Genomic DNA, 13,281 nt, shown 5'->3' with positions numbered 1-13,281 from the left:
CTACCTTGTGCTGCCCATGCCTGTCCAGCAGGGCCTCCCCACCAGCCACATCTGTGGGCAGCTCATCAGCATTGATCAGAGCAGACTTCTCTTTCATCCACCCTGAGAGCTCCTCGTAGTCAGATAAGAAGCGCTGATACCTGCAGGGAAGTTAAGGTAAAGGGCTGGAAGGAGAAACCAGGTAGGTGTGAGCGGACTTGGGAGCCTGGAGTTAGGGTTGGGTTGAGCTGAGATGTCCAACATGCTCCTCACCCTTATCTCCGCCCCCCTCCCACTGCCCTGATGCACTGCCTGTTCCTTTAATGGTGTGGGCTGTCCCTCACTCCAGGCTGCAGACTCCCCGGACCGGTGCGTCGTCATGTGATGAGGCGCAGGGGCCCTGCTTCTCCAACATCACAAGGTCACACCTACCCCGGAAGCACTTGAACTGGAGTAAAGCACTTTGGCCAACGAGGCCAAAGTATAAGCCCTGACACGTAAATAACAGGAAGCAGCTGGTAGGAAAGGGGACCAGAGCTGGGGTTAGGAGCCCTCATGCACCTTAGCTCACCCTTGACCCTATTCACAAAAACAAAACCACGAAAAGGGTTACTTAGTCAAACATTTAAATGCTCACCAGTTACTTTGGGATCGTAAAAGTAGGATAAACACTGTCTTCTGGGGTTTTAATGATTAATCATAAATATTAACTACTGAAATGGTACCCGGCTTTTTGGCAAGCCAGCCCACACGGCATTCAGGAAATAATTCCAGATTTATTTTTACGCCCTTCAGCCTGGAAGTTTATTTCGGTGCCTAAACTGGGGCCAGGATTTTGGTGTTTCTTTAGCTGCTTTTCCGGGTCCCCGGGCAGCTTCCTAGCATCCTACAACTGTGCAAGTGGAAGAAGACGGACGGGGTGCAGTGAGTGGAGGTGCCATTCTGACCGTCACATCAACCTGCAGAAGGCTCCTCTTAACAAATGAAGCTTCTTTTTGCCTCGACCATTGAGGAGGCGGGAGGGCTGGGTCCCTCCTCATGTCTTCGCTTTCACTCTTAATTTCTGCTTTTGACGTTATACCCGGACCCTATAGAGAGAGAGCAAGAGGGAGGAGGGGGTTCCCACCAATAAGAAGCCTGCAGCTTCTCATATCTGCTGGCCGCCAAGGCACGGATGTGCTCCCAGTTGGAGACCAGCTCCTCCTTCATTTGTTGGATCTGAGATGCATCTGAAGGGTGGGAAAGCATCAGCCTGTCTGCTTTGGCACTCAACTCCTTTACCTTTGGGTAAAGAGAAAGAGAGAAAGGGGATGAGAAAGAAACGCGGTGGGAAATCCAAGCATTCTGATTCTCCCTGACAGAGTCTGACGGGAGAGATCCGAGAAAGCAGCCCTATGAATACTAATAACTTAATACACGTACACTGAGGCTTTTATGTTAATATGCGGACGTGCTATTTCAGCATTAATAATTTACTGACCGTGTTTGTTTCTTATGGTGCTTAGCATTTCACACGTGTTTGCTTGTTTTCCAGTCTTTTGAAAATAGTACTCAGAGGTAGAAACTATTCTTATTCCCCTTTTATGCGAAAGCTGGGATGGTATTTATTAGTGCAAGGCATTTAGTGACTAAGTACCAGGAGCAAGGTTTAGACCTCAGGCTGTCACTCACCACCCTCTACACTGTTTCCATAAATATTGTTGTGGGAATCATTATATTCAACTATCATCAGATGTCGTCTAGGATTTGAGATTTTGTTATCGGGAGAAAAAAGTAAGACAAAATACAAAACTGCTCCAGGGACAGAGCTACGGTCAGGGCACAGCACACGGGGCCCTTCAGTGGGCTGACTGCTGTGCATACTCCATGGAGTTGGTTGAACTTATGGGTGATGTTGTGAGGGGGAAGAAGCAAAGATGGAAGTCAGTCTGGAGTAGGGGCTTGTACTAAGTCTATGTCTATTCCTCTAGGGATAGGGACCCGCATCTTCCAGCTTTCAGGTAAAGGGTTAGTACCCAAAATTTATAAAGAACTTATCAAAAAACAAAGAATCCAGTGAAGAAAGGGGAGGAAGACATGAATGGACACTTCTCCAAAGAAGACATCCAGATGGCCAACCGACACACGAAAAAATGCTCCACATCACTCATCATCAGGGAGACACAAATCAAAACCCCAATGAGATACCACCTCCCACCTGTCAGAATGACTAACATTAACAATGCGGGAAACAATAGATGTTGGAGAGGATGTGGAGAAAGAGGAACACTTTTGCACTGTTGGTGAGAATGCGACCTGGTGGAGCCACTCTGGAAAACGGTATGGAGGTTCCTCAAAAAGTTAAGAGTAGAACTACCTTGCAACCCAGAAATTGCACTACTAGGTACTTATCCAAAGGATACAAGGGTGCCGATTTGAAGGGGTACATGCATCCCAAGGTTTACAGCAGTGCTATTGACAATAGCCGAAGTATGGAAAGCTCCCAAACATCGACTGACGAATGGATAAAGAAGATGTGGTCTATATAAACAATGGAGTATTACTCGGCAATCAAAAAGAAGGAAAGCTGGCCATTTGCAATGTGGATGGGGCTAGTATACTGTGCTAAACAAAACAAGTCCGCCAGAGAAAGACAAATATCATATGATTTCACTCACATATGGAAGTTAAGAAACAAAACAGATGAACGTGGAGGAAAAGAAGGAAAAATAAGAAAAACAGGGAGGGAGGCAAACCATAAGAGACCCTTCGATACAGAGAACAACCTGAGGGTTGCTGGAGGGGAGGTGGGTGGGGGGATGGGCTAAATGGGGGATGAACATTGAGGAAGGCACCTGTTGGGAAGAGCACCGGGTGTTCTATGTAAGTGATGAATCAGTGGATTCTACTCCTAAAACCAAGACTATACTGTATACTGTAACTAACTTGAATTTAAATAAATAAAATTTTTAAAAAAGGAGAAGAAAACCCAAAGGTGGACCTAGTAACGTGCCCTAGGTGTCTCTGAGTTTCTTATAGAAGAGCAAGAAGAAATGTCTTCCCTTATCTACCGAGTGCAGGAAAAAAACCAAGCAAGCTTGAGCTAGAAATGACGAGTGCGTTTTGACCAAAGAAAAGATTCCCTGGCTGCAGGTACAGAGTGAGATTAGGAGGCTATTCTGGGAGGTAGCTTTTTTTTTGTTTTTAAATCACAAAATTCATTGAAAAAAAACACAAGACTATGTAAAAATTGTGTATCTTTAAAGAAAACTAAAGGATATCCAATGGCCATGTATAAGTCACGAACTAGAACAAGAAGAATATTCAGGGCCGAGGAATTTCTCCCTCATTGAAATAATGAACTTGCTGTGTCCTCTGGAGGCAAGATGGCCAGCAAATACCTCTTCTAGCCCAGGAGGCTGGCCGTTCTTCCAGCAGTGGCTTACCTTGTCCTGCATGACTGCAAGGTTCCTCTCAAGACCTTTGTGACTGTGGAACAGCGCCTCAGAGCTAATGAGATCTTTGCCATAGTCCTCAGAGGTGAGTTGAGGCTCCTTCTCTTTGATCCACTGGATGGCCTCCGTCACATCCCTGCCAGACAGCCACATGAGCTCCAACAAAGAAGATGTCAGGAATTACAGGGCAAACAACACACACGGCAAAGACCGCGCTGGTCCACTCGGCCAGCAATTACCTGGAATTCCTACTCACTATCGAAGAGTAATGCGAAGATTTCTTGCTTTTAATGGCTTCCATTGACATGTAGGGGCCTGGGCATCTCCCTGGTCATTGGGCCTCTGCATATGCTTCCCATATCTGGGTCAGCTCTTCATGAGTCTTTCTTCTTCCCAACTCAACCTTCCATTCCCATCCAGTTCGTAATATGCTTTCCTTGCCTCTGCAGCCTTTCTATCGCTAATTTACCTGCGCTTTTATAGCTTTAGGCTCCAGTCATCACATGCTTGGCCACGGGGTGGGTCACAGCTGTCTTAACTACGCTCTCCCTTGCTGCCTTAAACGCAAGCACATGATTTCCTTTGGTTTGAGGGATTGGCCGGTAATTGCCACAGCAGCAGACAGAGGCCGGCACAATTAGTGTGGCGCTGTCGTAGACTTTCCCATAATGTGCGGGCCAGATTCGTACCTTTTGAATCGCTGGAGGTCTGCAGCATTGGCCAGTGTCTCCTGTCGCTGCCCAGCCAGGCTGAGGAGACGCTTCCAGGCGGTGTTCACCTCATCCTGCTTTAGCTTAATCAAGGGCAGGTCGGGATGTTTCTCCTGTGGGAGGGGACCAGTGCGGGAGTGAGGCAAAGCTGAGATTATTCCAAAAATCATTTGACATTTCTCATTTCACGCTAGTTCGTACTTTGCCAGGCATGGAGAACGACCTTTTGGCCAGATCCCAATCTTCACCTTAGCCCTGCGCCCTAGCTTTAACCTGATCCACATTACCAAAATCTAGAGGCCAAGCAGCCAGATACGGTCTCTTTCACTCGCAGCCCTGGGGCACCTTATTAACACACATTGCCCAGCCATGGTGTTATTTTCAGAATTCCACCTTGTTGGTGCCTGCTAATCCCCTGAAAATCCTGAAAACCAAGGAAGAAAAAGCCCTGTCTGTGAAATATGACTCTATTTTCCAAAACTCTGCTACTGGGGTTCTTAACTCCTCTGGGGTCCTGACGCCTTCGAGAATCTACTGAGAGATTATACAGAATTATACACACATGTATCCACATTTAATTTTGGAGAAAAACTTCATGGATTGCTGCAAAGCATCTAAAGCACTGAGATTAATGAATACTAGGTTAAGTTAACAGCATCAGCCTATGTTGACACTTGGCACTTTTGAGTAGTTCCCACGTGTCTGTCTTTCTGCTCCTCCTGTCCCTGTCTCTTCACATTTCCATTCCCAATTCTGAAGCTGCTCCAGACGGGATTTTCGAGACTCTCCTTCCTGGATAGACGGTCCTTTCTGTTTGGCGCTGTGTGGGTCCCGGTCCAAAAGAGCAGAGGACGCGCTCTAAACCGTGTTGATCCTTCCCGTGGTAGGTTAGATAAATGGCCATGCTATTTTACCAGGAAGCCTTCCTTTCGAGACGTGAAGTCCGTTTCCTCACGCTTTGGATCTGGGTTGGCCTATGACTCGCTTACCATAGAATGTGCCAGAAACGATACGAGTTCCTGTACTTTCAGCTTCTGTTCTAACCTTTGGAACGCTGACACATAAACAAACATGAAAGACCGTGTGGAGAAACCCCTCGTTATCCTCGCCAAGGCCGCAGACGTGGGGGCAAGGCCGTTTTAGACCCTCCGCCCCGACTGAGCCACCAAATAAACTGCAGCCACTTAAGAAACCCAGGTGGGACCAGGAGCATTGTCTAGCGGAACAGCTGAACCACTGAATCCGGAAGAAGTAACACGTTTGTTGTTTTCAGTTTTGTGACGGTTTGTGAGATAGCACCGAATAACTAGACAACTTCCACAACAAGACAAAGGTGGCGGAGAGAGAAAATTTAGAGACTGTTGGAAACGTGGCCTGGAAAAAAACTGAGAGTCAGTTACTTTCCCCCCTCAGGTACCCACCCATTCGTCCTGAAATCTCGGTTCTGTTAGTACAGAAAGATCGTTGCGGTTCTGGAGATGCAGTGCGGATGAGACCACACGGAAAAGCACAATAGCCAACGCTTGGAGTTTCGAATTCCTTTATATCCACATAAAATTTCCTTTATATACAAATAAAACCAGGCTGGCTTCCCGGTTTTCTTGGCACATCCTACAGTTATGTAGCCCCACACCGAATTGTTTGCCTGCTCAGATATTGAAAGCTTATTTAAACATTTTCTTAAGTAAAGGAAGGTAAATCTGCCTCCCTTCTCCTTCCCCCACTCACAAACATCATGTATAATGACATCGTCCGTATTACAATAGCCCACCATTATTTCACATTCTTTGCTGCTTTATTCGGGTTCTTCTCCACGAAAAGGGTGCTGCATAAAACTGAGTGGTTGACCGATTGGTGTTCCGCACAGGAGTTACCCGGTTGCGGGTCTCATTCCTCCGCGCATGTGCACAGGCACACCCACAGGTGTGAACACATACGCTCTCCCTCCCAGTCACGCCTCTATTTGCACAGACTGGCAAGGGATGGACCCGGACAGGAGAGGAAGTTGCCCCGGACCTGTTACGACAAGGACACGCAGCCTTGTTTTCTCCCGATGCCCGGGTCCCTCACGTCCCACCTGCTGATGGCAGAAGGCTTTGGCTATCAGGAGCCCTTCCCTGCATTGACCCTCTGCTCCCCATCTCACCTCGGCACACTGGTTGGCATACTGGTTCATTCCATCCAATTTTCTTTTCTGAGTTTCCAGGTCCGCCTGGAACTCCTCAAACTTCTTATGCAGGACCTCTGTGCGTTCCCAGTCCTCACCCAGCTCTGCTGACGTCACTATAGCCTCCTGTGGACCAGGAAAGTCTGTTGAGTCACCGGCAAACGTTTCAGAATTCCTGCAGTTCAAATGCCCCCAACCGTTGCCCACACTCCCCGGAAATCTCGGAAGGAGGGGCTGGTGGGGCCTGGGAGAGACCTTGAGGAAAGAGCCAGAAGCAGGAGCGGGTGTCTGGAGGGAGCACTCTGGCCCAGGGCATGGCACTCTCTGAGGTAATCTTCCAGAAAGACCAGGGACATGGTTGGCCAAGGCTCCCGGAAGCACCCTTTGTACTTTGGAACATGAGAAATAAATTCATCCTGGTTCTACTCAGGTCAACACACTGAGTATCCGCAAAAGGGCTGCGCTATGCACTTACTTGCTTACTTGTCATCTTCAGCCCTGACTACGGGATCATTCTTTCAGTGTCTAGAAAAATAGTTACAGGTACTGAGAGGCAGCCCTTAGGGAAGGAGCAGGCAACACCGCCAGCCTGGACCCAGAGTCAGAGCAAAAATTCAGGAGAAGAAGCCGAGGGGCACGGAAAGTAGCCGGGGACAGGCCGGGAGCACTTTCCCCCCACATTGTAATGTCAGTGGTCTCCCCCACATCTCTGCCAAAATTCCTACTTTCCGGGAACAGGGTCCAGGAACAGGCACCCAGACTGGTTTACGAATAGCCTGCGTTCAACGGCCGCGGGGTGCCTGGGACACGAACGGGAAGTCCTCTGTGTCCTGCGCGGTCCCCACCTTGTCTCCGATCCACTCCAAGGTGTCCGCGCACTCCTGCAGGTACTGCTGTAGACGCAGGGCCCGCAGCAACAGGGCGCCCCTCTCCCGGGTCAGCTCCAGAAGGAGGTCCCACAGCGTGCGCAGCTGTTCCAGATGGGCCTTTGGGAAGAGAGGCAAAAACCGCTCAGACACCGCACCTGCCTAGGGCAGCTGGGGCAGGTGCACGCTCCACCGGGGGGCAGGGGGGCTGGATAAAAATGTCTTCCGCCCGTGCATTAACGGCTCCACAAACATTTACAGGAGGAAATCGACATGCACGGGAGTAGCTGCTAAACCAGGCCGGATGTGATCTGCCACGAGAGAAAAAAATGTAAACGTGCTTTGAGGTTTTACAGGATGAAACGATTGCCGACCACATGACAGGAGGCCACAAAGATTCATGGAAGAGTGCTCATGTGAACTGAACCTTGAGGAACAGATAGGATTTGGAAAGGTCCATGATAGGCAGAGGGCGTTCTAAGTACTGGCCAAGTCGTAGAAGAAACTTAGCACGAACTGTTTGCCAGAAGGAGTGAGAGTTACAGTTTTGCTAACTTGTAGTGGAGATTCATGGCACCAAAACCATGAGAGAATTTTTGGACTATGCAGTCGAAGGCTTTGACGCCAGGTTAGCTTAGAAGATCATGTATTACATAACTTGAAAACTGAAGGTATCGTCTGTGTTATGGCCGCAAGAATCTTATATTTTCCAACTGGTCCATGGCATAAGGTAGCACCCAGACCACACTTCTCTCCGAATCCTATAGCGGTGCAGTCTGATGGAGCACAGTAACTCCGATAGTTGTGAAAAGGTTTCGAACGTGGCTCAGATATTGTAATTGATGTAGGGGATCTGTGGCACACAAAGCTGGGAATGACACAAAAACGATTTCAATTGTACACCAATAGGTACGTTTTGAGATTTTTCTCGTTACAGACTCTTCTTTCCAATAAGGTTCTCTTCTGGTTAAAGTCTGTGTTCTCTGACCATATTTTGTTGACAGTAAAATGGACCAGAATTTGTATGCCAAATGTGGAAAGACTAGACCCAATTTTTAAATATGTAACGTAAATCTGGGCTGACGCTTCCAAAACAAAACAAAAAAACTCAGTGAAAGAAAGAAAGAAAGAAAGAAAGAAAGAAAGAAAGAAAGATCTCACTCATGCAGAAGAGATCCTGAAGTGACTTTATCAACACAAGCATGTTGGAAGAGTGTGTGAATGAAGTCAGAAAAGAGTTGATCTGTTAGTAATGGATTCCAAAGGGGTGATGTTCTTCAGTCCTCAGTGTTCAGGGAGGACTTTCTGAAGACGGGATTTGGGGAGCAGATGTACAGAACTACGATAGTAGTCACAGCACGTGGGCTGTGAAGAGAAGGAGGCATCACAGACAGACAGGCATTTCAGAGAAGATTCAAATGGCAGAGCATCCCTTGTTTGAAGAGTCTAAGGAACATGGACCCTGAGGTCAGAAGAAATAATCAGAAATGACATCTGGGAGGGGCCCCCGGGTGGCTCAGTTGGTTGAACGTCTGACTCTTGATTTTGGCTCAGGTCACGATCCCAGGGTCATGGGATCCAGCCCCGCGTGGGGCTCCACAATGAGCATGGAGCCTGCTTGGGATGCTCTCTCTGTCCCTTTGTCCCTCCCCCACTCACACCCTGTCTCTGTAAAAAAGAAAAATTTAAAAAAAAATTAGAAAAAAAAATAAAATGACCTTTGGGAAGGCCATGTCATCTGGGACACGTGGAACTGGGTTGAAAAGGACTTGATCTTCAGCGAAGTTATCCTGCGGTGGTCAAGGGGGAGTGTGATGCTACCCCAGGATAGCTTTCGTGTCATAGCTCTTTTCCCACCCCAGGAACAGGAGGACGTCCGGTCATTTTTCCTGCCCCACCCCAGTAGAAGATCAGAGGCAGGAACCCCGGTTCCAAGCCAGCTGCATCTAGCTGCATACCTGGCATAATCAATGAAAACTCTGATAACGTAATAAAAAGTTGGACTCATCTCTTCCAGAGTCGTGTCGTATAGTTACCTTGGTGTCCTCATGGGCAAAATGCCCCTCGGCAAACCGGGTTTCCCTGATCTCTTCCAGTTCAGGAATGACCCTGGACTTTGCTTGTATTTCCGCTTCCAAGGATTCATGCTTCCGATACTTGCCCTGAAGTTTAGAAATCAGAGGACAAGGTTACAGAGACAGAAGGAGGCAAACCGTAAGAGACTCTTGAAACCTGAGAATAAACTGAAGGTTGATGGGGGGGGTGGGGGAAGGGGAAAGTGGGTGAGGGGCATGGAGGAGGGCACCTGTGGGGATGAGCACTGGGTGTTGTCTGGAAACCAATTTGATGGTAAATTTCATATTTAAAAAAATAAATAAAATAAAATAAAAACTTGTAAAAAATAAAAAGTGAATTAAAACTTTAAAAGTAAAAATAAAACAAATAAAGTATGGGTATACTTAAAAAAAAAAAAGAAGTCAGAGGACATGGCTAATGAAGCCTAGCGTCCCTGGGTCCTAAAAATATTCTTCCTTTTTTTACTTTCGGGCGGAACTACTTGCTTCACAACCTAGATTAAGTGGTGACCCGTGCTCAGGGCTGGAGGAGTCACATCCTACAAGAAATGGTCACTCCTGGCCCCCCCAGGCTCAAAGTCAAGGGCCACAGAGAAATGTTTTGTCCTGTTCCCATCGCCTTTGGGGAGTTTCCAGTAAATACCCTCCATCGCCATTGGTGGGAATGAGAAGATGCCCCACATTTGTTCCTCTTCAGAAAAGAGGAAGTAAGTGCTATGGAAAGTTGAACGCAATGAGGAAAGTGATTATTACAATAATGGCTTTTTTGTGATTGAGATGTTTTTGCTTCTCAGATTATGCTGTTATTGGCCTGTATAAATGGATGCACTTAATCCATATCACTTTGTTCTTGACCCAGTGCTTCCTCTCCAACATCAAGTACCCTTTTTTTTTTTCAACGTTTATTTTTATTTTTGGGACAGAGAGAGACAGAGCATGAACGGGGGAGGGGCAGAGAGAGAGGGAGACACAGAATCGGAAACAGGCTCCAGGCTCTGAGCCATCAGCCCAGAGCCTGACGCGGGGCTCGAACTCACGGACCGCGAGATCGTGACCTGGCTGAAGTCGGACGCTTAACCGACTGCGCCACCCAGGCGCCCCTCAAGTACCCTTTTTAGGCAGGTTACCTTTTCTCCTGGTCGTGACTCTGTCGCATGCTGTAGGACAAGGAGGAGAGGAGCTTCCACCAAAGCTCTCCTCCTGACACCTGTCATGTGGACTTATGAAGGGCATGGATATTCCCTTGGGAGAAACCCAGAAAATTCCACTCTACTCCTATCCTTCTGAGCAGGGTGGAGGACAACTGATTCTGAGGCACTGACGTTTCTTCACCTCAAAATATTAAAATCACAGAGTGTGTCATAAATTCTTTGAACTCTCAGTCACTGTTTCGCTCATGGCTTAATTTCAGATTCAGAATACATTCATAGAGGGGCGCCTGGGTGGCTCATCAGTTAAGTGCCCAACTCCTGGTTTCAGCTCAGGTCATGATCTCATGGTTTGTGAGTTCGAGCCCTACATTGGGCTCTGAGCTGACAGGGCAGAGCCCGCTTGGGATTCTCTCTCTCTCCCTCTGTCTGTGACCCTCCCATTCTCTCTCTCTCTGTCTCTCTCTCAAAAATAAATAAATGAACTTAAAAAAAAAGAATACATTCACAGAGCGAGTTTCGCTTGTAAATAAGGCACTGAGGCTTGAGAAGTGAAAGACACGGGCCATTTAGAAACAGAATTATGGTCCCTAATGGGTAGTCTGATCTTTCTGTGACATTATCTCCTGACAGTTAACTAACTAGGCACTTACATTACAAGAATGTTACCCTCCCTGGAGATCTCAGGGTCTGCTCTGGGGAAGTCAAACAACTGAGTACCTGTATGTTAGTTAGATCTTCGTAGCTCTTATCATCTGCAATCTTGAGTTTCTCTAAGACCCACTTCTCTAGGTCATCTGCATCCCGTCTGAAAACCTGGTAATGATAGGATTCTTCGAGCTTCTGACCCCTCTCCGCAACCAGCTCCTTGAACCTCTGGTACCGAGTCAGCACCTCCCGCCGTCTCTCCTGGATCGCCTCCGCAGTTTCCAGCACCTTTGGGCCACTAGTCTCCATAGCCTGAAAGTTAAAAATCTTCTCTTACTGGTGCTCAAATCTCTGTGATGTCCCTTTTGTATGTACCAAGGCCTTTACCAAGTCATGTGGGACTTAGATTCAGATGTCTTGAAGCCTGTTGTTATTAGGGGTCCAGTGTATCTACATAATTTCAACCTTATCTAGCTACCCTTTTGGCTAATAATTCTTTAGCACTCAGGACATTCTCCCAACTTTTCACATAAATGTGTGCCAACATCTATTACATTCTATAAATTAAGATATATATAAATAGAAATATATATATAAATTAATTAGGATATATCATATATACATTCTGTATACAAATTAAATCAAAATTAATCTTCTCCACTTTTTTACTTGCTTTATATTTACAAACACTACAAACAAAAAGTTCAGCACACCTTTCATCCAATTATCATACATTTCAAATTATTAGCATCTCAGTAATTGGCTTCCGCAACATAAAAGATTATACTGTTAAACACCATAAGTGGGACCAACCTGTTTAGGGCAATAACTTGAAAAATCTCCATAGGATTACCTTCATTCATCTGGATGTGGGCACAGTTTCCCCTAGCTTACCTCTGCCAGGACACTGAATATCAAGTTCAAATTTTAATCTTCCTCTGAAATATAATTGCTACTCTGTATATCGCTTTTACTACTTGGGCTACAGAATCAACTCATTCTCTACAGACCCAGATCTTTCTTGTGTACTCTTTTCCTCCAAGTTCTCTACTTGCTCTGTATACGGACCCGTGTAAATGGGTCATCGCTAGATTTTCATGCTATAAAGCCACAAGCTTAAGGTCGTGGTTTAAGACGGGATACTCACAAGAAGAGAGTCAAAATCAATCTTCTCTACTTCTTAAAAGCCAAGAAACAATGCTTACAGATTCTGTCCAAGACGGTACAGAAAGGTCAAACGGGACTGCTTTCCTCATTATATCAATGACAAACTGTGCCATAAAGAATTCCATACTCACGGTTTCCTTTGGAAAGCGTTTCACTTTGCGTAAAGGTCAAGAACCTGGCAAGACAAAATGTTTCCGGAAGAGAGAGGAATAGAGAGAAAGAGAGAGAGAATTCACATGGACTTGTTTAGTCTTCTTCCGATAAAAATGAAAGCAATGGTACGCATGTGGAAGAGTCAAAAAGAAAAAAAAAGAAAGAAAAGAAAAGCCCTGGGCCCAGACTCCCACCAGCTAGAGTCTCTGTTATCTTCAGAAGGCAGGAGACACGTTCAGCAGAGGCAGCTGTTAACTTGGGCAGTCGCTGGGTGACTCAGCGGTTCAGAGACTGTATGTAGCTCTAAACGTTTCTCAGGAGGAACTATTTCCTATTTCATAGGAAATAAAAGGAGGGTTTTTTCTTTAAATGAAAAGTTAGAAAGCAAAAGCCATTACAGATAGACGTAAGATAAAGAAGCCGTGTTATAATTCTGTGTTGTTTCTTTGACTCGTCTTAGATGCTCTGTCTGCGAATGGCAAATCATGAAGGAATTCTGGGTCATCCGCTCTCTGGACTCTGCAGAATTACAAGAACTTGGGGGCACACATAGGTGCTTGTTCCAACCCATCTCTGGGAAATACAACTCAACCACTTCATGAAAACACAGAAGCAGATTTTTCACAGTCCTGAAATCAGTAAGATATGCTAATTCTTGCCGTAGAGCCTTTGTGAAAATAGGAAGAAAATTGTATTCCTGGTCTTCCAGGCTGGGTTTTTAAAAATCTCATTCAGCCGTTCCCTTAACCATTTAAATGGAAGGGATGGAGAAAGGAAGACATGTGTGTGTTTATTCGTATTTCAGGAACAAAAATGAGCATACCTCATTTGACAAACGAATAAAATATCTGAGAATGGGACAGAGTTCTAAAATGTGGGATAAAAGTCATCGTGTTTTATGAATTGTTTTTAATGGAGTGTAAAGGAAGCAGAA

The 13,281-nt window shown here is 46.2% G+C and overlaps 1 protein-coding gene across 2 annotated transcripts in view; it reads right to left on the bottom strand.

Annotated features, from left to right (window-relative positions):
- SPTA1 (spectrin alpha, erythrocytic 1) overlaps positions 1-12,636 on the bottom strand; it is a 66,114-nt gene extending 53,478 nt beyond the window's left edge. Inside the window, exons 1-9 of one of the 2 annotated variants that reach the window (XM_019822345.3) lie at positions 12,326-12,636; positions 11,100-11,339; positions 9,193-9,318; positions 7,136-7,276; positions 6,270-6,416; positions 4,103-4,236; positions 3,405-3,549; positions 1,106-1,260; positions 5-140 (exon numbers count right to left, since the gene is read on the bottom strand). In XM_019822345.3, the coding sequence (XP_019677904.3) occupies positions 5-140; positions 1,106-1,260; positions 3,405-3,549; positions 4,103-4,236; positions 6,270-6,416; positions 7,136-7,276; positions 9,193-9,318; positions 11,100-11,336 (1,221 nt within the window). In that variant the 5' untranslated portion in view covers positions 11,337-11,339; positions 12,326-12,636. The remainder of the gene's footprint in view (positions 1-4; positions 141-1,105; positions 1,261-3,404; positions 3,550-4,102; positions 4,237-6,269; positions 6,417-7,135; positions 7,277-9,192; positions 9,319-11,099; positions 11,340-12,325) is intronic. The other variant, XM_019822344.3, reaches the window with a different exon arrangement.
- Between the last annotated feature and the right edge of the window lie 645 nt (positions 12,637-13,281).

Source organism: Felis catus, chromosome F1 (assembly GCF_018350175.1).
Source record: "Felis catus isolate Fca126 chromosome F1, F.catus_Fca126_mat1.0, whole genome shotgun sequence".
In the NCBI taxonomy this organism is placed as follows: domain Eukaryota; kingdom Metazoa; phylum Chordata; class Mammalia; order Carnivora; family Felidae; genus Felis; species Felis catus.
This window is presented reverse-complemented; position numbering and strand designations above follow the sequence as displayed.